Source organism: Carcharodon carcharias, chromosome 18 (genome assembly GCF_017639515.1).
Source record: "Carcharodon carcharias isolate sCarCar2 chromosome 18, sCarCar2.pri, whole genome shotgun sequence".
NCBI lineage: Eukaryota > Metazoa > Chordata > Chondrichthyes > Lamniformes > Lamnidae > Carcharodon > Carcharodon carcharias.
This window is the reverse complement of record NC_054484.1, coordinates 36,634,704-36,659,817: the sequence shown is the minus strand read 5'-3', so window position 1 is coordinate 36,659,817 and position 25,114 is coordinate 36,634,704. Positions and strand designations below refer to the sequence as shown.

At 42.2% G+C, this 25,114-nt stretch overlaps 1 protein-coding gene across 1 annotated transcript in view; it reads left to right on the top strand.

The window, feature by feature from the left end:
• The window catches only part of zbtb11 (zinc finger and BTB domain containing 11), a 47,230-nt gene extending 33,615 nt beyond the window's left edge, over positions 1 to 13,615 (top strand). Inside the window, exons 10-11 of the mRNA XM_041211627.1 lie at positions 8,288 to 8,463; positions 11,884 to 13,615. Of these exons, the coding sequence (XP_041067561.1) occupies positions 8,288 to 8,463; positions 11,884 to 12,500 (793 nt within the window). The 3' untranslated portion in view covers positions 12,501 to 13,615. The remainder of the gene's footprint in view (positions 1 to 8,287; positions 8,464 to 11,883) is intronic.
• The last annotated feature ends 11,499 nt before the right edge of the window (positions 13,616 to 25,114 follow it).

The window sequence follows — 25,114 nt, the reverse complement described above, 5'->3', positions numbered from 1 at the left end:
CAGATGATGTAGAATCTGTGTGGATAGAGTTGAGGAACCACAAAGGTAAAAAAAACCATAATGGGAGTTATGTACAGGCCTCTGAACAGTAGTCAGGATGTGGGGCACATGATACACCAGGAGATAGAAAAGGCGTGTAAGAAAGGCAGGGTGATCATGGGGGATTTCAATATGCAAGTAGACTGGGAAAATCAGGTTGGTAGTGGATCCCAAGAAAAGGAATTTGTGGAATGTCTACGAGATGGCTTTTTGGAGCAGCTTGTGGTGGAGCCCACTAGGGAACAGGCAATTCAAGATTTAGTGATGTGTGATGAGGCAGATTTGATAAGGGAGCTTAAGGTGAAGGAACCCTTAGGAAGAAGTGACCATAATATAGAATTTCCTTGCAATTTGAGAGGAAAAAGCTGGAGTCAGATGTAATGGTATTACAGTTGAATAAAGGTAACTACAGAGGCATGAGGGAGCAGCTGGCCAGAATTGACTGGGAGATGAGCCTAGCAGGAAAGACAGTGGATCAGCAATGGCAGGAGTTTCTGGGAGTAATTTGGGAGACACAGCAAAAATTCATCCCTAGGAAGAAGAAGCATACTAAAGGGAGGACGAGGCAACCATGGCTGACAAGGGAAGTCAGGGACAGCATAAAAGCTAAAGAGAAAGCATATAATGCGGTGAAGAGCAGTGGCAAACCAGGGGATTGGGAAGCCTACAAAGACCAAGAGAGGACAACTAAAAAAGAAATAAGGAGGGAGAAGATTAAAGATGAGGGTAAACTAGCCAGTAATATAAAAGAAGATTGCAAGAATTTTTTTAGATATATAAAGGGTAAGAGAGAGGCAAAAGTAGACATTGGGCCGCTGGAAAATGACGCTGGAGAAGTAATAATGGGGAACAAAGAAATGGCAGGGAACTGAATAGATACTTTGCGTCAGTCTTCACGGAGGAAGACATGAGTAACATCCCCAAAATTCAAGAGAGTCAGGGGGGCAGAGGTGAGTATGGTGGCCATTACCAAGGAGAAGCTGCTAGGAAAACTGAAAGGTCTGAAGATGGATAAATCACCTGGACCAGATGCATTACACCCCATAGTTCTGAAGGAGGTAGCTAAAGAGGTAGTGGAGGCGTTAGTGGTGATCTTTCAGGAATCACTGGAGTCAGGGAGGTTCCCAGAGGACTGGAAAATCGCTAATGTAACCCCCCTGTTTAAGAAGGGAGTGAGGCAAAAGATGGGAAATTACAGGCTGATTAGCCTGACCTCGGTCATTGGTAGGATTTTTATAGTCCATTATTAAGGATGAGATTTCAGAATACATGGAAATGCATGGTAAAATAGGGCAATGTCAGCATGGTTTCATCAAGGGGAGGTCATGCCTGACAAACCTGTTAGAATTCTTTGAGGAGGTAACGAGCAGGTTAGACAAAGCAGAGCCAGTGGATGTTATCTGCTTGGACTTCCAGAAGGCCTTTAACAAGGTGCCGCACAGGAGGCTGCTCAGTAAGATAAGAGCCCATGGTGTTAGAGGCAAGTTACTAGCATGGAAAGAAGATTGGCTATCTGGCAGGAGGCAGAGATTGGGGAAAAGGGGGTCCTTCTCAAGATGGCAGCCGGTGACTAGTGGAGTTCCACAAGGGTCAGTGTTGGGACCACAACTTTTCACTTTATGCATTAATGATCTAGATGAAGGAACTGAGGGCATTCTGGTTAAGTTTGCAGATGATACAAAGATAGGTGGAGAGACAGGTAGTATTGAGGAGGCGGGGAGGCTGCAGAAGGATTTAGACAGGTTAGGAGAATGGGCAAAGAAGTGGCAAATGGAATACAACGTGGGGAAGTGTGAGGTCATGCACTTTGGTAGGAAGAATAGAGACATAGACTATTTTCTAAATGGGGAGAGAATTCAGAAATCTGGAGTGCAAAGGGACTCGGGAGTCCTAGTCCAGCGTTCTCTTAAGGTTAACTTGAGGGTTGAGTCAGTATTTAGGAAGGCAAATGCAATGTTGGCATTTATTTCGAGAGGACTAGAATATAAAAGCAGGGATGTGCTGCTGAGGCTTTATAAGGCTCTGGTCAGACCACATTTAGAATTTTGTGAGTAATTTTGGGCCCTGTATCTCAGGAAGGATATGCTGGCCCTGGAGAAGGTCCAGAGGAGGTTCATGAGAATGATCCCAGGAATGAAAGGCTTAACATATGAGGAACGTTTGAGGACTCTGGGTCTATACTAGATGGAGGTTAGAAGGATGAGGGGGGATCTGATTGAAATATACAGAATACTGAAAGGCCTGGATGGAGTGGATGTGGGGAAGATGTTTCCATTAGTAGGAGAGACTAGGACCTGAGGGCACAGCCTCAGAATAAAGGGAAGACCTTTTAGAACAGAGATGAGGAGAAACTTCTTTAGCCAGAGATTGGTGAATCTATAGAATTCATTGCCACAGAAGGCTGTGGAGGCTAGGTCATTGAGTGTATTTAAGACCGAGATAGGTAGGTTCTTGATTGGTATGGGGATCAGAGGTTACGGGGAGAAGGCGAGAGAATGGGGTTGAGAAACTTATCAGCCTTGATTGAATGGCGATGGGCCGATTGGCCGAATTTCTGCTCTTCTGTCTTATGGATCCCACAACCAATGGATCAGTTCTAAGCTCTACAGTCCTGCCACATCCAGTCCTGAATGATGGTGGACAATTAAACAACCAACTGGAGGAGGAAGCACCACAAATAGCCCCATCCTTGATGGGGGAGCTCAGCACATCAGTGCAAAAAACAAGGTTAAAGCATTTGTGAGGTGCTCAGTGAAGCCAATTCGATTTTACTCCACGTGATATCAAGAAATGGCTCAAGGCACTGGATACTGCTAAGGCTATGGGTCCTGAAAACATTCCAGCAATAGTACTCCAGAATTAGCCATGCCGCTAGCCAAGCTGTTCCAGTACAGCTACAACACTGGCATCTAGCCACCAAGGTGGAATATTGCCCAGATATGTCCTGTGCCCAAAAAGCAGAACAAATCCCACCTGGCCAATTACTACCCCATCAGTCTACTCTCAATCATCAGTAAAGTGATGGAAGGAGTCATCAACAGTGCTATCAAATGTTTAGCTATTACCTGCTCATTGATGCTCAGTTTGGGTTCCACCAGGGCACTGAGCTCTTGCCCTCATTTCAGCCTTGATCGAAACACGGACAAAAGAGCTGAATTCAAGAGGTTAGGTGAGAGTAACTGCCCTTAACATCAAGGCCATATTTGACCGAGTGTGGCATCAAGAACCCCTAGCAAAATTGGTGTCGATAGGAATCAGGGGGAAAACTCTCCACTTGGAGTCATACCTAGCACAAAAGATGGTGATGGTTGTGGTTGTTGGTAGTCATTCATCATAGTCCCAGGGCAAAGCTGCAGGAATTCTTCAAGGTACTTTCCCAGGCTCAACCATCTTCAGCTGCTTTATCAATGACCTTCCTTCCATCATAAGGTCAGTCGTGGGGATGTTCGCTGATGATTGCACAATTTTCAGTACTATTCGCGACCCCTCAGGTACGAAAGTAGTCCTTGCCCTTGTGCAGCAAGGCCTGGACGACTTTCAGGCTTGGGCTGACAAGTGGCAAGTAACATTTGAGCCACTCAAGCGCCAGACAATGACAATCTCCAACAAGAGAAAATCCAACCATCTCTCCTTGACAAAAACAGAAATACCTGGAAAAACTCAGCAGGTCTGGCAGCATTGGCGGAGAAGAGTACAGTTGACGTTTCGAGTCCTCATGACCCTTCAACAGAACTAAGTAAAAATAGGAAAGGGGTGAAATATAAGCTGGTTTAAGGGGTGGGGGGTGCGGTTTTGTTGGGACAAGCAGCCAGTGATAGGTGGAGATAACCAAAAGCTGTCACAAACAAAAGAACAAAGAGGTGTTGAAGGTGGTGATATTATCTAAAGGAATGTGCTAGTTAAGAGTAGAAGACAGGACATTCCTTTAGATAATATCACCACCTTCAGCACCTCTTTGTTCTTTTGTCTGTGACAGCTTTTGGTTATCTTCACCTATCACTGGCTGCTTGTGCCAACAAATCCCCCTCCACACCCCCTTAAACCAGTTTATATTTCATCCCTTTCCTATTTTTACTTAGTTCTGTTGAAGGGTCATGAGGACTCGAAACATCAACTGTGCTCTTCTCCGCCGATGCTGCCAGACCTGCTGAGTTTTTCCAGGTATTTCTGTTTCTGTTTTTGTTTTGGATTTCCAGCATCCACAGTTTTTTGTTTTCATCTCTCCTTGACGTTCAGTGGCATTACCGTCACTGAATCCCCTCCACTATCAACATCTGAGGAGGGGATTACTATTGACCTGAAACTGATCTGGACCAGCCATATAAATATTGTGGCTACAAGAGCAGATCAGAGGCTGGGAATTCAGCAAAGAGTAACTCACCTCCTGATTCCCCAAAGCCTGTCCACCATCTACAAGGCACAAGTCAGGAGTGTGATGAAATAATCTTCACTTGCCTGGATGAGTGCAGCTCCAACAGCACTCAAGAAGCTCGACACCATCCAGGACAAAGCAGCCCACTTGACTGACACCTCATCCACCACCTGCAACATTCACTCCCTCCACAGCCAATGCACGGTTACAGCAGTATGTATCATCTACATAGTGCACTGCAGCAACTCACCAATGCTGCTTCGACAGCACCCTCCAAGCCCACGACCTCTACCACCTTGAAAGACAAGAGCAAAAGATGCAGGGGAACACCGCCACCTGCTAGTCACCTCCAATCTACACACCATCCTGGATTAGAACTGTATTGCTGTTCCTTCACAGTCACTGGGTCAAAATCTGGAACACCCTTCCTAACAGCATTGTGGGTGTATCTACACCACATGGACTGCAGCGGTTCACCACCACCACCTTCTCAAGGGCAATTAGGGATGGGCAATATATGCTGGTCTAGCCAGCGATGCCCAAATCCCGTGAAATAAAAAACACCTTTGCACTTGTGGAGGTGTATAATGCTGCCATCTTTAGAATCTTGAGGCAGAGTTCCCCCCCTGCAACACCATGCTAGTATACCTTTGCAGGAATGCCTTTTGGCTACTTTCCATCTGTTGGACTTCAGCAGTGTTGGGTTGGGTGAAATGGCAAGCCAGTCTTGCACCGAGGTAGTTGCAGTATACCATTTAGTGCATTAGAAACAGTTGAAGATTTGGTTGAATTGGCTGGCCCAGCTTTCTAAGATTTCTGCTGGCAACACTGTTCTATCTTCATTCAGAATGGGGACATGCCACTTGTTCATCCACAGCCTTTAGCTTGTCTTAGAAGTGCTTCATGCACTCAGTGGATGATTGCAGCATCTCAACATTCAAGTTCCACCATTTCTCCTTCATAGAGTGAAGCAAAGTTTGAGCTTGTTACTTTAATTGTTGCTATGCAGTGTTCTGCATCAAACAACTGTTATATTATTGCAGAAGTGAGAAGCATGTACAGAGGCCAGAGGCAGTTTGATTTTTTAAATTGTTGTCATCAAACATTTCATATTTAATAAAAACAAGTACTGCTGCAGAGCTGCTGTATACAGCTTTCCTGAAGTTTGACTGCATACTTTCAGTATCGATCATTTGTTACTTGGAGGTGTCGCTTGTGTCACAACTCACTGAGGATAGTGCGCTGTAATATCAAGCCCCTCTGTCCCCCGAGCTATGACAAATGTGAAAAAGTTTGATCAAACTACCAGATTGCCCCAATTGTAGCTAACTGTTTAACAGAATATGAGCACCAGGATTGTAAACTTAATAAATAACTAACTGTTTATTGAAAAAACTGTTGTTGACCAGTGGCAAAAGAAAGAAATTAAACTCATCCCCCTTCTTAAATCCCTATACACACACATACAAGACACCCAAAAACATGGATTTTTAGGGTGGGACAAAACAGTTCAATAGCACCAATTCCGGAGTACAGGATTTTATGGGTTGATTTTGATCGATGTCTTCCAAATTCCTTTCCGTTCTTGTTGATGACACAAGGTGGTCTTCCAGCACTTTCAGCATTTAGTTCACTGCTTGAGAACTTGCTTTTCAATGTACCTGACGGTGGTTTTCCCCTTTTCCTTTTTACAGGGGTTTCCTCAGAGAGAGCAGGTTATAGAGATATGAGGAAGAGAGATTTTAGACATTTTCTCTTTGCAGGCCAGGAGCTTTCTGCTGCCCTGCTCTTCACACAAAACTTTGGTCACCTGGTCAGGAGCCAATTAAAATGCTACCTTGGTCCAGAACTCCTTTTCGGCACCATCCAGTCTTTCATGGCACACACTGTTCCAAGACTGCAACATTTTATGTATCTCTCATCCTGTTCCAGTGGACATGTTTTTCAACCTGCAGCCATTGTAATTCTAATCCACAGTCCAACAGAAAATAAAAGTATACGTTTTTTACAAATGTCAAACAGAAATAAAAATATATGTTCCTTACATGATAAATTATCTAGTTTCAGAACTTTCTCAAACTTATTTGTCAGCTCAACACAACTGGTAATTCTCAAATGTATGCATGTTGTTCAGCATACTGTTTGCTACAGTACTGCTTGAGTATTCAAGCAGTGTGATGGGAATATATATTTGGTACTACGCTAAAGGTGGCATCTTCAATCTTCATTGACTCCTTGCAAAAACAAAAGTAATACAGACAGCCATTGTGAAGTGCTTGTTTTGATGATTGCACTTACAGTCGAGGACGTTCAGCTGCTATCTGCTTGCATGGCTTAGACAGCATAAAGTTTAGCCTTACAATGAGCTTTTAAAAGACTGAGCTCCTAATCCAGCACATACTTGGTCATCCATTCACAACCACTGTGGTTACGATCAGTAGCATACCACTTCATGTCATGGAAAAAATTAACTACTTTGTTAGTGTTCTCTCCAAGAATACCATAATTGATTATATCACTCACTAGATTGGCAGGGCCAACATTGCCTTTGGTGAACCCAGTTGGAATCTGGCAGGAACGAGAGGGTAGTTTGTCAAAAAAAAGTCTCTATATACTAAGCCATTGTTCTCATCACACTACTTTATGGATGGGAGTCATGGAGCTGCTACTGCTTTCTCATCAAGTGACTTGACTACTTCCACTTGTCCTGTCAGTGGAAGCATCACTGGCATCAAGTGGCATTCAAATGGTGCAATATAACTGGAAATGAGGTAAGATCAGAAAGGTCCAGTTGCATGTCTGATTATAGAATTCCCAAAGTTGTGTTCTATAGCAAGCTGAGGTCCACATATCACACTAGAGGAGGGCAGATGAATTGCTATAAAGGCAAACTAGCCTGAGCTTGCCAAACTCGAAACGTAATGTCTGACGTTAGATGTGATTCTGCGATTGGACAGCACTTTCTGAACAATCCCGAGTGTACTAAGAATTGCACTAACAACCGATTCAAGATTATTGGATGGGTGTGCAATGTGGCCCGCATTCACTTGCTAGAAGCTACATTTTTTATTACACACGGATCTGTACTATGCAGGCAAAAGAAACATGTCCAGGCATTGTACTTTTTTGCATTAAATAAAAATGTGGGCGACAAAGTTCTCTGGTGCGTTCTCCATGGCAACACCTTGACCAATCAGGGTCAACTTGCCAGTCAAATCAGCAACACTTTTTCATGCGGTATAAATTGCTGCTCCTTTTGAAATGCTGCATTCTTGCATCTGTCCTGATGAGTGCAAGATGAAAAGCTTCAACAGCATGCCTCTTTTTCAGAAATACTCAAATTTGAGCTTGTGAAGTTGCAAAACCTGGAGTGCAGGGCAGTTCATTTATCTGCCTCATCTAGCTATCATTGCTCTATACATGTCAACATCCATGCATTCAGAACTGGGCCTATCTACCATACAGGCTTTTCATACTTGTATGTAGTGAGACTCATCCATCAATTCAACAGGGGACTACTTCAATGTGATTTATACTGCTCTAATATGAGACAAATCTATAGAATAAATCTCAACATCAGAATACCATTCTTACTAGATCAATGTGAGTTCTCCATTTTTTGCCTATTAATTCATGGCTACTTTTCCCATTTGTATCAATGGAAAACATGAGTGACTGAATTAACTTTACTAAAGATTCTTAGCAACTGTCCAAGCAATTATTCTATTTCATCCTGTTTGTAGAAGATCAGAATGCAAAGGTTTGAATGTGATTTTCTTTTGCTAAATATAAATTCTGGTTCATCTCAGTATTTCCTCACAAGATAAAATAACCTCCTGAGACCAAAGGAAACAGATTGTTGTTCTCTACTTTCAGGTGTAATGTCTGTGGAAAAGAATTCTTTGAGAAAGCTCTTTTCCGGCGACATGTAAAGAAAGCCACTCATGGCAAAAAAGGCAGAGCCAAACAGATGCTGGACCGTACCTGTGAGCACTGTGGAAAGAAGTTTTCACAACTTAGAGAGTATAGGAGGCATATGAACAATCATCAGGGTAAGTACTAAATTTCACTTTGGTTTAATGGTGTTTTTAATATTGATTTTAAACCTTGCCTTTCATGCTGATATTAAGACAAATCGATTGTCACATTCTTAAAATTTGTAATGGCCTGCAGGTGCCATAGTGTGGAAAAATTGAAATGCTGTGACAATACTTTATCAAAAACTTTGAGTATTTAAGAAAATAATCCATCATACACATTCTCGTTTCACTTTCATGTACTATTTTGCTGGTCATGCTGAACTAATGTTGAGTGCCTTCCCTTCTATCCTCCCTTTGCTCCTCCTTTCCTCAGTTGAAGTGGCTCACTTTTCATTTGGCACCTCCAGGTGAATTGGTTAAGACTATCCCAGGATAGCTTGTGCTTCACCATTTGTTGGTGCATTGCACCAATACCCTGCACCGTCAGTTCAAGCGTGGGGTTCTTCAGCATATAAATATATATTTTTACATCTCTTTTGCAGATATTTCTTCCTTTTACAAATATTTTGGGGTTATGCAGATCGATTTAGAAAACATACAACCAACGTTCCTTCTGAGGTGCGTGGCTCCAGAGCTTATTGCACAGGGGACAAACAGTGTGCGCACAAGAAGCCATTAAAATATGTGCAATCTTAAAGGGCTGCACGATGCGACAAAGTGGCCACTTATAACAATGAAAACTTAGAGGGAATATTGCATAAAACTGCAAACTGTTCCCCACCATCTCAATTCACAGAGATGACAATGTTAACAATAGTATTTTGGTAAAGTGCAGTTGCAGGCATTGCCACCCAATCTATCAAGAAATAATTTTGCTTTTTTTTACCTTTATTTCATTTATCATTGGTTTCATATAGGTAATTTTTATCCTAACGTGTTTTTAACAACACAAAGCTAGATCATTGGAGGCACAAGTACACTAACAACAAAATATTGAAAAAAGTCAAGCAGCAGCTGTGGAAAGAAACAGATAATCTTTCACCAGAACTGGGATAAATTAGAAATATAATAGGTTTTAAGCAAGTGAAAGGGGAAGGATGGAAAAAGGACAAATCTGTGATGAGATGGAAAGCAAAAAAAAAGTAAATGAAAACAGTGTTGATGGTGCAAAATCAAAGAGAGTTGTAATGGGACAAGTAAAGAAACAAAAGATATGTCTAGAGGACATATCAACATCAGAATGATGAACAGCTGCCACCCAAAAGCAAAACCAACAGAAAAACATGCGTAAAACCAAAACCTGCAGAATTAAAGTCTGAAATTGTTAGACTTAATGTTGATTCCAAAAGGCTGTAAAGTGCTGAATTGAAGGATGAAGTGCTGTTACTCAAGCTTATCTTGAGCCTCATTGGAACACTGCAGGAGGCTGAGGACAGAGAAGTCAGCTTGGGAGCAAGGTGGAGAATTAAAATGACAGGTGACAGGAAGCCCAGGGTGATGTTTATGGACTGAATGGAGGTGTTCCGCTAAGCAGTCACCCAGTCATGTTTGTCTCCTCAATGTAGAGCAGACTACATTGTGAGCAGCGAATACAGTTTATTAAATTGAAAGAAGTACAAGTTTCACCTGGAAGGAGTGCTTGGGGCCTTGGGCAATAAGGAGACAGGAGTTAAAAGGGCAGGTGTTGCATCTCCTGAGCTTGTGTGGAAAGATGCCACGGGAAGGGGAGGGGGTTATTGAGAGTAATTGAGTGAACCAGGGTGTTGCAGAGGGAACAGTCCCTTTGGAATGCTGAAAGTGGAGGGCTGAGGAAGATGTGTTTGGTGGTGGCCTCATGCTGGATATGGAGGAAATGTCAAGGTGCTGTATTGAATTCAGAGGTTGGTATGGTGAGGACAACAGGTTATCTTGGTTACAAGAGGGAGGGGAAGTCATGAGAGTAGAAGTGCAGGAGTTGAGCCGGACATGGTTGAGGGCTCTGTCAACCATGGTGGAATGCTTGGTTGAGGAAAAAGGAAGACATCAGAAAGTTGCATCCTCAGAGCAAATGCAATGGAGATGGAGAAATTGGGAGAATGGAATGGAGTCCTTCTAAGAAATAGAAGGTGTGAGGAAGTCTGGTCAAGGGAGCTGTTGGGAGTCAGAGGCTTGAAGTGAATATTCACAACCTTTTGTCAGAAATGGAGGTTGAGGAGACATGGAAGGGAAGAGTTATAGAGATGGATCGTGTGAAGATGAGCGAAGGATGGAAATTGGAAGCAAAATTGATTAAATTTTCCGTTTCGGGGCAAGAATAGGAAACGGCACAGATACAATCATCATTGTATACTGAATAAAGAGGTAAGGATGGGGACTAGAAGAGGGAGTGTTCCATGTATCCCACAAAAAGGCAGACATAGCTAGGACCCATGCAAGTCCTAGGTTGTTCAGTGTGAGAACAAGTTCAACCAGGTGGAGGAGGGTGAATGTGGCAAATTGTTTGTTGTGGACTTGATATTGTGACTCCTTAAACTGACTCACTTCACTGGATGGTCTGCTGCATATAGAACTAAAGTTACTGTAATAGAGTAGGCACAGATGTTCATTCTGTGGATAATAGATACCAAATATTTTTTTCTTCCCCCAGAGATCCCTCTATTTTAGGAGAGAAAAGAAAATTGCCAAGCTAGCTAAAACACACAAAGTCTCTTAGTATTTTATTTTCCAACCTTCCTTTAATTTTCCCCTCTTCCTCTTGAAGGCAGTGAATTGCTTTCCAGCAATGTCACAAGATAGCGATTAAGAGTGTGAATTTTGGCTGCATTTTTATCCCTCTGCCCTGGGCCAGGGTTCAGTTGAACTGCCTTCTCTGCTAGCTGAATTATAAACAGCAGCTTGGCATTGAATAGAACTGGGATCATCTTGGCTTGTATCTTGCAGTATTGCATCATACAGTGCATTTATATATTGAATTAATGAGGAGCTATATCTTTCAATGTTAAACCATAATTGTAAAAGTGCAGTTAAATATTAATGGAACTTAGTATTCCATATGGCGTTCACTTGACTTCTGCCAACACCACCAAAAACAGCTTATCTGACCATTCTTTCATTTACTGTTTATGGAACCTTGCTGTGCAAACTGGCTACCACTGCACTTCAAAAGTAAGCTATTGGCTGTAAAGTATTATGGGACTTCGTAAAGCAATTCTTTTTGCTTCTTGAATCATGAAATTTTCACAGATGTAAGTCCCAGGGCTGCCCAATACTTCAATTTTGTTGGTGAAAGGAAAAATCTGTTATGCCTGATTTTCCACCACGACAAGCAAACCTGCTCTGGCTTAAGGGAAAAGACTACTAAGTCCAGTAACTAGTGCTAAGGTCTACACCTTGATTGATGAGACAGCTTCAAAGCTGTAACAATCTTCATAGAAAAGGACAAAATTGTAAATGAAAATATCTTTTTTTAAAGAACTATTTGTGTTTGCATAAATCATTTCTCTTTTTATTTAGGAGTGAAGCCATTTGAATGTTTGACCTGCGGTGTAGCCTGGGCTGATGCACGCTCTCTCAAGCGGCATGTGCGAACACACACAGGAGAACGGCCTTATGTCTGCCCAATATGCAATGATGCCTACATCGATGCTCGCAGCTTGCGCAAGCATATGACTAAGTTTCACAAAGAGAATGTTCCTGGCAAAATAATGCTAGAGAAAGACACGCTTCAGTTTCACAATCAGGGAACTCAGGTAGAGCACGCAATCAGAATCTTAGCTGCTGATATGAAAGATGAATTGGACAAATCAGATTTAATTGGTGAAGAAATTGAGACTGTCATAGTGACTGGAGAAACAGTGGAAGCTGTTGAGGCGGTGGAAGCTGTTGAGGCGGTGGAAGCTGTTGAGGCGGTGGAAGCTGTTGAGGCGGTGGAAGCTGTTACTTCTGTAGAATCCATTGAAGCTGTAGGAGTTGAAAGCCAAGATGAGTCATTGCCCACATTAACGGACCATGGAATTATGCAGGTAGTCAACTATGTACTGTTTCACCAGCAAGGACAGAAACTTACTGAAATTGGTGAGACAGTGGAAGTTGAGGTTGCCCATACTGGAGAGGGTGAAGAAAATGCATAAAAAAAACTGTCCTAATAATTATTGAGAATGTGCACGTTGTCTAGCACTGGGTAAGATGGAAATGTATTTGTGTTAAAGCATTCTTGCAGGCAAATAACTAGTAATGGTCCTGCAGTGGTTGGAACTAAATAACTGGCAGTCTTTTATATGTATAGGTTGGACTCTTCACTGAATAATATTCAAAGGGGACAGGTTTGAGTTATGAATCAGAAGGTGTTTTGAACTTGTTAATCTTTATATGAAACGAAATGAGCTTGTCGCATTCTGCAGTAAAGCATAAACTTCCATCCATTTTGGAAGAAATTGCAATATTTTTTTCCTTGCTTTCTTATTTCAAGCAGTGGTCAGTTTGCAAATAAATTACTTCAATAGAAACAGTCTTCTATCAGTACTTTATGTTGGAAATCAGCTTTTGTAGATTGCAACATGTAAGCATATAGATTTTTTTTTTAAACAGTACACTGATTTATGGATGGAAACTGTGGTCTAATGCCGTAATATGCTCATTGTGGAAAGAATGGGCTGGAGATCTAACCTGTGAGCATGGCTCCCCATTGGGAGCATGGGAGTGTGGAATTGGCCCCAGTTACTATTGTGGGTAAATATATGGACAAGAAATCGTTTTGTAAGAAATCACAAAACTTGGAATGAGTGGGGAAAGGAAATTTAATAAGCACAATGTTTCTTTGAAGCAGTGGAAAATAAATGCTGGATTTCCAAATTCAGAAGTTTAACTTGGGGCCTTGTTAGGGTTATTTAAGTTTTGGGTAGGTATTTCTTCAGTTCATGGTTTAAGAGTACAAAGGATTCAATATTGTTACCACCATAAAATCAATTAAGGGAGAAACTTCCAAGTGCTGTTGTCATTTTTACATATTGCCAGTTGTACTAAAATGACTTTAAGAAAGCTCAGCTTGAGTATGTTTGAAAGCACCCAAATGTTGTGTACATTTTTCTGAGATATTCTGCAGATTTAAGTTGAAAAAAAGGTGTTGTAAACCTGGAAACACTAATCCCAGGTTATAAGGAGAAGTTTGCATTTCTGTCAAATAGGAGGCCTTCAGTAGGTATATGGAGATGAAATGTAATTTATGTAAATAAATGTGCATACAAAATAGGTTTATACATTTATTGATTTATGCATGTCTATACCTTCATAGTCCAGTCACTTGCTTATGTTAATCATATTATGTATGTATGTGTGACTTTAAAGATGAGTATTTGCAAAGGGCGCATATGTAAATCAGAGCACTGAAAGAGTGATGGCTGTTTCCGAATACATTCAAGGCATTCCAGAAGTTTATTAGGGAAAAACAATTTAAATGTGCAATCAAGAGCTTTTTTGTTTTGGTTTGTAAAATATGTGTCTTGTCTGGCTGTAAGCTTTCATGCACAATTATTAAATTACAAAAAAAACTATGCAGTCTCGTTACTGAATATTGCATCAGAGAATACTTTTCCCTTTTGTATAATGCAGTAAAATTGGAATTGTTGCTTTGCTGCCAGTAAAAGCTTCGGTTACCATGACTGCTGAATAAATTAATTTTTTAAAAAAGAACTTCTTGTTCTCTTGTGAGAACAAATAGGTTTTCCCCATATTGTTATGAACGTGTCCAGAAAAATGACGATTGGTAAAACTGGAAAAAAGGAATGACGTTGTTTGATGACACTACTCATGAAACCGTAGTCTGTTTTGTATTCAAAATTTAGAACACAAGGGTCCAAAATCGGACAAAGAATTGAGTACGTGATGCTGCAAATTAGTCCTTGCATTACACTGCACCAATAGTCCTGAACAGTGTGGATTCACCACAACATCATGGCTCAAAAACATCTTTCATCATTTGGCCTCAGCACTGCCCTCTGGGTGCAAGTGTTCAGGTATGCTAGTTGGGCCAATCCTCTGTGAGCAGTAAGATAAAAGCAAAATACTGCGGATGCTGGAAATCAAACAAAAACAGAAAATGCTGGAAAAAAACTCAGCAGGTCTAGCAGCATTTGTGGAGATGGAAACAGAGTTAACGTTTCGAGTCCATGTGACCCATCCAGGGTCTCCACAGATGCTGCAAGACCTGCTGAGTTTTTCCAGCATTTTCTGCTTTTGCTCCATAAGCAATACGTAGTTCGTGCCTTTGGAATTTAATTTGAAAATGTTTTGTTTAAAAATTTATTTATCTCTTCTCAGTCCCATCTCTTTCTTTTCATCTTTTGCTTTTGTATATGACTTTATAATGAATTAAATATCCTAACTTCCTGGTTTAAACTCTTGTGGGCAGCATTTTACAGGCCCTGTGGTGACAGGCTTGGAGGTAGATGTCGGGAAAATGGGATTGTAGATACCCCAAGTCTTCCCACTGCTGGCCAAATTTCCCAGGGATGATCAGGCAGTGGAATGGGGACCACAGAGGCCAGTGGCAAATATCCATTTGAGTCTGTTAAGTTGTCAATTGAAATGATATTCTACTGAGTTTGGAATTTTCCATGGAGTGCACAGGTCCCACAGTGCTTTAGGGACGTGCATACACATCTCTCTGCCACACACAAAGGAGGCAAGAGCTGAGTGGCTAATGAATGTTGGTTTTAACTAACAGCAATTAAGTTTTGCTGTATTATTAGCAGGAAGGATCAGGGTAGAGATTGGAAGACAGGGAAACTTCAAAAGGATTGCCGTGTGGAAGGCCAATGCAGAGGGCTGTTAGTGGAAGGGTATCTCCCAGAAGGGTGCATAGGACCAGTAAGACAGGCTAATGTTCAGCAAAGGCAGTAACCAATGCAAAGGGCATACAGGTAAAGGCTAAGCTATAAGGCAATGTTGGAGCACCCATGTTGGTGAAGACTGCATTTGATAAGGCAGGTGGTTACTGCATGCTGGATGAGGAGTTGAGGACACTGGGATGTGGTGAGCAGCTATTGCCTGTGACAGTGAAGGTGACTGTGGTGCACGACATTTTTGTTACAGGATCATTCCAGGGATTGTCTGGAGACGTTTGTGGGATTGCTCAGTTAGTTGCCCATTGTCGCATCAAGCAGGTGATGGATAAATTGTTTGCAGGTACAGGGGAAAACATTCTGCTTCGCAACGATCAGGCAAGTCAGGGTGATCAGATTCAGGGCAATGGCAGGATTTTCTCATTCAGAGCAATGACACGATTTCCTCAGATACAGGGGATTATACCTTGCATGCATGTGGCCATCAAATCTCCTTCAGTGCAGCCACGTGTGTTTGGGAACAGGAAAGGGTTCCATTCCCTCAATGTTCAAATTGTCTGCAACCACCGAAGAAATTTGCATAGTAAAGCCTTGGGACAGAACACATGTCTCCACAGAAGCCTGTGAAATTTGACCTCAAAAACACAAGTATTGAACTTGCACTTAGCCCAGATCCCACAAAAGACAGTATACAGTCTTTTAATATCTGTTGGCATTAAAATACCCATAGCACTACGAATAAATCCAGTGAAATTCCAAACACACTAAACAACACCTAATTGGGATTTAGAGAGAAAAAGGCTGGATGGCACCACATTTTTGAAACAAAGCCTTCCTTAGCCCAACACCAAAAAAGATTTAATTATAATTGTGCCTCATCCAAGAGGGTGATGATACATTCAAACTTGAATAGAGAATAGTTGTTGCAGACATGCCAGCACTGTCAGTGTAAGATGAGTGTTTGAGTGACTGTGTGTTTTGCTGAACAATGTTGTAATGAAATGCATGAAATTTCATTTCACTTGGTGGGGAGGTGTTATAAAGCCAGACTTTATATAAAAAAATACTTATGGATTTACTGGCTGAAAACCACTGAATTTTAAAAGACAAACTGCATTCCAGTGACTTGAAACAGCAGTTTCTAATATTGCTAAACATTTGTATGACTATACCTTACACATTCTAAAGCTATTAAAATGGAATCAATCAACCTGTCTAGAAAACTCCAGCAGACACAATTACCTTGAAGGAACGTGAATGGGATCCTTTAGCTTTCATTGGATTCTTTAAAAAAAAACTGCTTCCTCCTCCTGTAACTTACTGACGTGTGTGTCAGAACTTTGAGTGTATAAATACATGGAAGTTGGAGCAGTTTTATTATTTTTACTTAGGTTTAAGTACAATGAATAGTATCCTTTTTAAAAATTACAAGGGAATCTGTCTCTCTATCTTTTACAATCACAGCATGTAAATAGTTAAACACTCACTGAATTGCCAAGCATATCCTTTCAAAAAAAACCTGTGGTCAAACAAGGAGTGGGAAAAGAAGTGAGCCATTCTACCCCTTCTCACATGATTGTAACACCCCAGAGCATTAACTTAGATCTCTGGATTACTAGTCCAGTGACATTATCACTTAAGAAGAGATGGTGGCAGAGTGGGAGTGTTATTGGGCGAGAAATCCAGAGAACACAAGGGCATTCAAATCCCACCAAGGCAGCTGGTAGAATTTAAATAAAAATTTGGAATTAAAAGCTAGTCTCGGTATTAGTGACCATGAAACCCACCAGATTGTCCTTAAAAACCCATTTAGTTCACTTTAAGAAAGGGAATCTGCTGTCTTTATGTTTTTGAGGTTGACTCTTAACTGCTCTCTAATATGGCCTAGCAAGCTGCTCAGTTGTATCAAATTGCTACAGAGAAATCAAAAAAGAATAAAATCAGATGGACCACCCAGCATTGGACTAGACACCAGAAATGGCAACAGCGCATCATGCCCAGTCGACCCTTCAAAGTCCTCAAGCAGGAAATTAGCCTTCTAACAAAATAGTTCAGATGGTTACAGGCCGTCTGGGCAACCCTCCAATATGGACCCTCAAGAATCTCCCATACCGTGGTGGTATGCAGCACTGCACGACCTGGTGCATCAGAGAGGAGTTGAACTGATGACGGATGAAAATAGTGATCATACTAACTCCTTCTCCAAGAAGGATGAGGGTGTTTTGGCCATGTATCAGAGAGTGCAATGGTAATAGTCATTGACATGCAACTTCTTTGTTTGCACACAGCAGATGGTGTAGTGGTATTGTCATTGGACTAGTAATCCAAAGACCCAGAGTAATACTCAAGGACCTGGGTTCAAATCCTGCAATGGTAGATGGTGGAGTTTGAATTCAATAAAAACATCTGGAATTAAAAGTCTAATGATGACCATGAAACTATTGTTGTAAAAAACCCACCTGGTTCACTAACGCCCCTTTAGGAAAGTGAAATTTGTTGTCCTCACCTGCTCTGGCCTACATGTGCCTCCAGACCACAGCAATGTGGTTGACTCTCAAATGCCCTCTGAAATGGCCTAGCAAGCCACTCAGTTGTAACAAACCGTTACAAAGTCACAAAAAGGGAATGAAACTGCATCGACCTAGGCACTGGAAATGGCAATCGCAGCTTTTTGACCCTACAAAGTCCTTCTTTACTAACATCTGGGGCTAGTGCCAAAATTGGGAGAGCTGTCTCGCAGACTAATCAAGCAACAGCCTGACATAGTCATCCTCGTGGAATCATATCTTACAATGTCCCAGACAGCACCATCACTACCCCTGGGTATGTCCTGTCCCATGGTGGCAGCACAATGGTATACAGTCAGGAGGGAGTTGCCCTGGGAGTCCTCAACATTGACTCCAGAGCCAATGAAGTCTCATGGCAATAGGTCAAACATGGACAAGGAAACCTCCTGCTGATTGCCACATACCACTCTCCCTCAGCTGATGAATCACTGCTCCTCCATGTTGAACACCACTTGGAGGAAGCACTGAGGGTGCCAAAGGTGCAGAATGTACTCTGGGTTGGGGATTTCAATGCCCATCAGCAAGAGTGGCTCGGTAGCACCATTACTGATCGAGCTGGCCAAGTCCTAAATGACATAGCTGCTAGACTGGGTCTGTGGCAGTTGGTGAGGGAGCCAACAAGAGGGAAAAACATACTCCCAAGAGGGTGCGTAGGACCCTCCCTCGTGTTGTGTGGCATTACCACCGTGCTAAATGGGATAGATTTTGAACAGATCTAGCAAATCAAGACTGGGCGTCCAGGAGACGCTGTGGGCCATCATCAGCAGCAGAATTGTACTCGAACAGAATCTGTAACCTCATGGCCTGGCATATCCCCCACTCGACCATTACCATCAAGCCAGGGGATCAACCTTGGTTCAATGAAGAGTGCAGGAGGGCATGCCAGGAGCAGCACCAGGCGTACCTAAAAATGAGAAGTCAACCTAGTGAAGCTACAACACAGCATGCCAAGCAGCATATGCAGCAAATGATAGAGCTAAGCGATCCCACAACCAATGGATGAGATCTAAGCTCTGCAGTCCTGCCACATTCAGTTGTGAATGGTAGTGGACAATTAAACAACTCACTGGAGGAGGAGGCTCCTCTGTTTGGAGACATACCAGCGCAAAGGAAGATGGTTGTGGTTGTTGGAGGTCAGTCATCCCAGCTCCAGGATATCACCGCAGGAGTTTCTCAGTGTAGTATCCTCGGCCCAACCAACTTCAATTGCTTCATCAATTACTTTCCCTCCATCATAAGATCAGAAGTGGGGATATTCGCTGATGATTGCACAATGTTCAGCACCATTCACGACTCCTCAGATACTGAAGCAGTCTATGTCCAAATGCAGCAAACCTGGTCAATATCCAAACTTGGGCTGACAAGTGGCAAGTAACATTCGCACCACACAAGTGTCAGGTAATGACCACCTTCAACAGGAGAGAATTCAACCATTGCCCCCTGATATCCCATGGCACTACAATTACTGAATTCACCACTATCAACATTCTGGGGGTTACCACTGACCAGAAACTGAACTGGACTAGTCTTATAAATACTGTGGCTACAAGAGCAACTCAATGGCTAGGAATCCTGCGATGAGTAACTCACCTCACTTCCTAAAGCCCGTCCACCATCTACAAGGCACAAGTCAGGAGTGTGATGGAATACTCCCCATGTGCGTGGATGAGTGCAGCTCCAACAACACTCAAGAAGCTTGACACCGTCCAGGACAAAGCAGCCCGCTTGATTGCACCACATCCACAAACATTCACTCCCTCCATCACTGACGTACAGTAGCAGCAGTGTGTACCATCTACAAGATGCACTGCAGGAATTCACCAAGGCTCCTTGGACAGCACCTTCCAAATTCATGACCACTACCATCTGGAAGGACAAGGGCAGCCAATTGATGGAGATACCACCAACTGAAAGTTCCCCTCTAAGTCACTCACCATCCTTACTTGGAAATATATTGCCATTCCTTCACTGTCGCTGGGTCAAAATCCTGAAACTCCCTTGCTAATAGCACTGTGGGTGTACCTACACCACATGGACTGCAGCGGTTCAAGAAGGCAGCTCACCAGCACCTTCTCAAGGGCATCTAGGGATGGGCAATAAATGGCCCAGCCAGCGAAGCCCACATTCCTTGAATGAATTTTTAAAAATTCAGCCCAAAATCCCTTTTACCCCACTGAACATAAGATACGTCTCGAAAAAACTCATCAGGTCTGACAGCATCTGCGGAGAGGAATACAGTTAACATTTCGAGTCCGTATGACTCTTCAACAGAAGAGTCAGAACTGCCCTCCTAATTGTTTGCTGCACCTGCATGCTAGCTTTTAGTTACACATGAACAAGGGCACCCAGCACTTCCCAACCCCTCACCATTTAAGAAATACTCTGCCTTTCTGTTTTTTCTACCAAAGTGGATAACTTCACACTTATTCACATTATATACCATCTGCCATGTTCTTGACAATTCACTTAGCCTGCCCAAGTCCCCTTGAAGCCTCCTTGCATCCTCCTCACAATTTATATTCTCACCTAGTTTTGTGTCATCAACAAATTTAGAAATATTACATCTGTCCCCACATCCAAATCATTTATATAGATCATGAACAACTGTGGCTCCAGCATTGAACCTTGCGGTACCCCACTAGCAACAGCCTGTCACCCTAATATTGATCTGTTCATTCCTACTCTCCGTTTTCTATCTGTTAATCAATTCTCAATCCATACCAGTATATTATTCCCAATCCCTTGTGCTGTATTTTGTTTATTAACCCCCTGTGTGGGATCTTAACAAAGCTTTCAGAAAATCCAAATACAACACATTCACTGGTTCTCCTTTATCAATGCTACAAGTAACATCCTCAAAAAACTCCAACAGGTTTGTCAAACATGAATTCCCTATCATAAATCCATGTTGACCCTGCCCAATCGTATTAGTATTTTCTGAGTGTCCAATTATCACACCTTTTATAATAGATTCTAATATTTTCCCACTACCAATATCAAAATAACAGGCTTGTAGATCTTTGTTTTTTTCTTTCCCTCCCTTCTTAAATTGTGGGGTTACATTTACTACTTACCAGTCTGTAGGAACCTTTCCAGAATCTATAGAATGTTGAAAGATAACCACCAATGCATTCATTATCTCTCATTTTTCAACACTCTGAGATGCAGCACATCAAATCCTGGGGATTTATCAGCCTTCAATCCAATTATTTTTTCAAGTACAACCTCTTTATTAATACTCATTTCTTTCAGTTCCTCATTTTCACAGGCTCCTAGGATTTCTGGGACATTTCCCATACCTTTCTCCATCACAAATTCTCCTGTCTCTGTCTGTAATGGACCCACATTTGTCCTTGCTAATCTTTTCCTTTGTACGTACTTAAAGAAGTTTTTACAGTCCACCTTTATGTTTTTTTTGCTAGCTTGCATTCATATTGTTTTCCCTTTTCTTTATCAGTTTCTTGATCATCCTCAGTGGATTCTAAATTGCTCCCACTCCTTGGATTTACCACTTTTTCTGGCAACTTTATAAGCCACTTCCTTTGGTCTAATACAATCTTTTGTTAGTCATGGTTGATCCACTTTTACTGTTGGGTCTTAGAGGATTGTATATTTGTTGTAGACCATGCAAGGCTTTTTTAAATACTAGCCCTTGCCTGTCTACCATCAAATTTTGTAGTGTATTTTCCCAATCCAGCATAGCCAACATTCCCCTCATACCTTCATAGTTTCCTTTGTTCAGATTTAAGACCCTAATTTCAGAATGAACTATATCACTTTCAAACTTAATGTAAAATTCTATCATACTATTTCCTAAAGACTCCTTTACAGCAAGGTTATTAATTAGCTGTTTCTCATTACATATAATACTAGATATAAAAAAGCCAGACCTCTAGAGTTGTTTCTTCAACGTACTGTTCCAGAAATCCATCTCATACACACTCCAGGAATTCATCCTCCACAGCATTAATACTAATTAGTTTACCCAATCTATATGTAAATTGAAGTCGCCCATTTTTACTCATATGCAGCTCTAATTTCCTGATTTATAATGTATCCAATGTTACGACGACTGTTTGGTGACCTGTAAACAACTCTCACCACTGTTTGCTGCCCCTTGCTATTTCTTAGTTCCACCCAAATTGATTCTACATCTTGATCCTTCAATCTAAGATCCTGTCTCAATAATGTACTAATACCGTCCCTTATTAACAATGCTACTGCCTTTTCCTCCTTTTTCTTTTTGCCTATCCTTCCTAAATGACGCATATCCTTGAATATCCACTTCCCAGTCTCTATCATCCTGTAACCAACCCATTTACCTCTATCTGTGCCTTCAAATCATCTACCTTATTGCAAATGCTGCATGCATTCAGATAAAATGCCCTTAATTTTGTCTATTTAACACTATTATCGCTGTTCCTTCACTGGGGTTGGGTCAAAATCCTGGAACTCCCTCCCTAACAGCACTGTGGATGTACCTGCACCACATGTACTGCAGCAGTTCAAGAAGGCAGCTCACCACCATCTTCTCAAGGACAACTAGGGATGGGCAACAAATGATGGCCCAGCCAGTGAAGCCCATAGCTCGTGAATGAATATTTAAAAAAATGATTCCACCAGTGCACATCTCCTGCATCCACTCAATGGTCTGCCACACGTGGCTCTTCATGAAGGTGGCCAGTCTGTCAATGGAGGAGACCATGCACTCACATGCCAGAGACATGGTGCCACTCATGGTATGAATGGACTCATCAACACATGGGAGCAAACAGCCTCTGAGTTCTCTGACAGATGTCCACACACTTCCCGCTGATGTTCTAGTGTCAGCCACTTCACTTGAACCCTGAGGCTCGACATCTGCATAAAACTGAGCATTGTTGGGCCTGTCCTCAATCCTTTAATGAAGACTGATATGGTCGACCCTATCAATGGATGCAGGAAGGTAGAGAAAGATCAAGAAAGATAGTTTATTTTTATCACGGTCACATGGAATGTCATTTGTGACTTTGATAAGCAGTTTCCATACTGTGGTGGGGTAGAAAATTGCAGGGATTCAAACATGGGAGTTCAGGGATAGGTAGGCATACATTTGAGAGGACTTTGGATTTAAGTATTGGTTTGCAATGACAGAGCAGTCAGGGTTTTTTGAGGAAGGGATGATGATAGATTTGAAGGACAGGGGGACAGCAGCTGAGAAGACAAACATTAAACAATATCAGCTAACACGGGAGCCAGGAGGGTAGTAGAGTGGTCAGCAGTTTAGTGGGAATAAGATCGATTGTGGGTCTCATGGACAAGATGATCTCAGAGAAGGCATGAGGGCAGATAGGAGAGAAACTAGAAGATAGAAAGTTCAGGGCAAGGGCAGGGGGGGAAGTTTTTAGAAAGTTTGGTCCAAGGATAAAAGCAAAATACTGGAAATCTGAAACAAAAACAGAAAATGCCGGAAAAACTCAGCAGGTTTGACAGCATCTGTGAAGAGAGAAACGGAGTTAATGTTTCGAGTCTGTATGGCCCTCCTTCAGAGCAGAAAGTTTCAGAAAGTTTAGCCAGGTGGGCTAGCAGGAAGGAGGGAAGTGGCAGTGGCACTCGATTTTAATGACGAAGGATCCTGTGAGTTCTCACACTTGTTCAAATTGATGGTACCTACTGCAGCCACTGAGTCATTGGTGGAGAGGGTGAATGTTGAAGGTAGTGGATGGGGTGTCAATCAGGTGAGCTGCTTTGTTCCAGGTGGTGTCAAGCTGGGTGTTGTTGAAGCTGCATTAATCCAGGCAAATGGAGAGTATTCCATCACACTCAACTTGTGACTTGTGGATAGGCTTCAGGGAGTCAAGCGAGTTACTCACCACAGAATTCCTAGTCTCTGATCTGTTCTTGTAGCCACTGTATTGATATGGCTAGTCCAGTTCTGTTTCCGGTCAAAGGTAGCCCCCAGCATTTTGACAGTGGGGAATTCCAAGATGGTAATGTCATTGATTGTCGAGAGGAGACGGTTAGATTCTCTAACCACATTGCTATGGGTCTGGTGTCACAAGACCAGGTAAGGATAGGCGATTTCCTTCCCTAAAGGTCATTAGTGAACCAGATAGTTTTTTATGACAATACATAATGGTTTTATGGTCACCATTACTGTGCCTAGATGCCATGTGCCCAGAGCATAGCCTGGGCCTCTGGAATACCAGTCCAGTGACATTACCACTATGCCACTGCCTCCTCTCCTTTTTAGGAATCAAATTAGGAAATACTTCTTCACACAAAGGGTGGCAGAAGTTTGTATATCTCTTTTGTGAGCCTGGAATACTGTGAGCAGTTCTCAATACCACAGCTCAGAATTTGTTGGTCATCGAGGCAGTGCAGCATACATTTACCATAATGATAATTGTACTCTAAGGGTTAAATTAGGAGATGACACAAACTAGGGTTATATTCCCTGAAATTCAGAAGTTTCCGGGGTGATTTGATCAAGGTTTTTGAGATATTAAGCGGAACAGAGATGGGGTATATTGAGAGAAACTACTTCTACTGCCTGGGGAGTCTAAGACCAGGGAAAGTGTCAAAAAATAAGAGCCAGACCTCTGAGGAGTGAAATTAGGCAACACTTCTACAAAAAGTGGTGGAAGTTCTTCTGCTAATGGTAACTGATGAAGATCAGTTTAATTTAATTTTAAATCTGAGATTGATAGATTTTTGTTAACCAAAGGCATTAAGGAATCTGAGCTAAAGGCAGGTATATAGAGTGTTACGAAATGCGAACTTACCTTGTTCCGGGCTAAAGCCGAGGACTCCGTTTCCCAGCAGGCCCAAGTTCCAGCGCATGTGCAGAGCACGGTAGGGTGACAGGCTTTTTACACTCCATTCTAGTTTTTTTCCGCAGTTATAGGGCTTAGTCATCCAGGACATTAGTAGTGCACCTGTGTGCTATGAAAACAAGAATCATGAGACCCTGTATGGCACTAAAAAAAGGGGGAGTCCTGTGGAACAAAGGGAGGGCCCAGAGAGACAGAGACTGACCACCAGGGAAGGAACCACTGGGAAGAGGCCATCATTAATAGGAACCACTGGAGAGAGAAACCATTGGGAAGGGAGCAAAGGAAGAGGCGCCAGACAGTGAAAAAGATGCTGTGTGCTGGCTTCGTACAGGTAGGGCTCAGAGAAGCCTTGGAGAGCTGAAAAGCTGACTCCGTTGGGGCAAAGGTTACCCTTTGGAACAATGACGGTCTGCTCAGCATGGCTGAAGAGCTGGAGTTGTGCCTATAAGCTGGTGCTGGAGTGCAGCCTTGAGAAGTCTATGGAACCCAGTCTCAGGAGAAGAGATTAAACCACCAGGAGGTG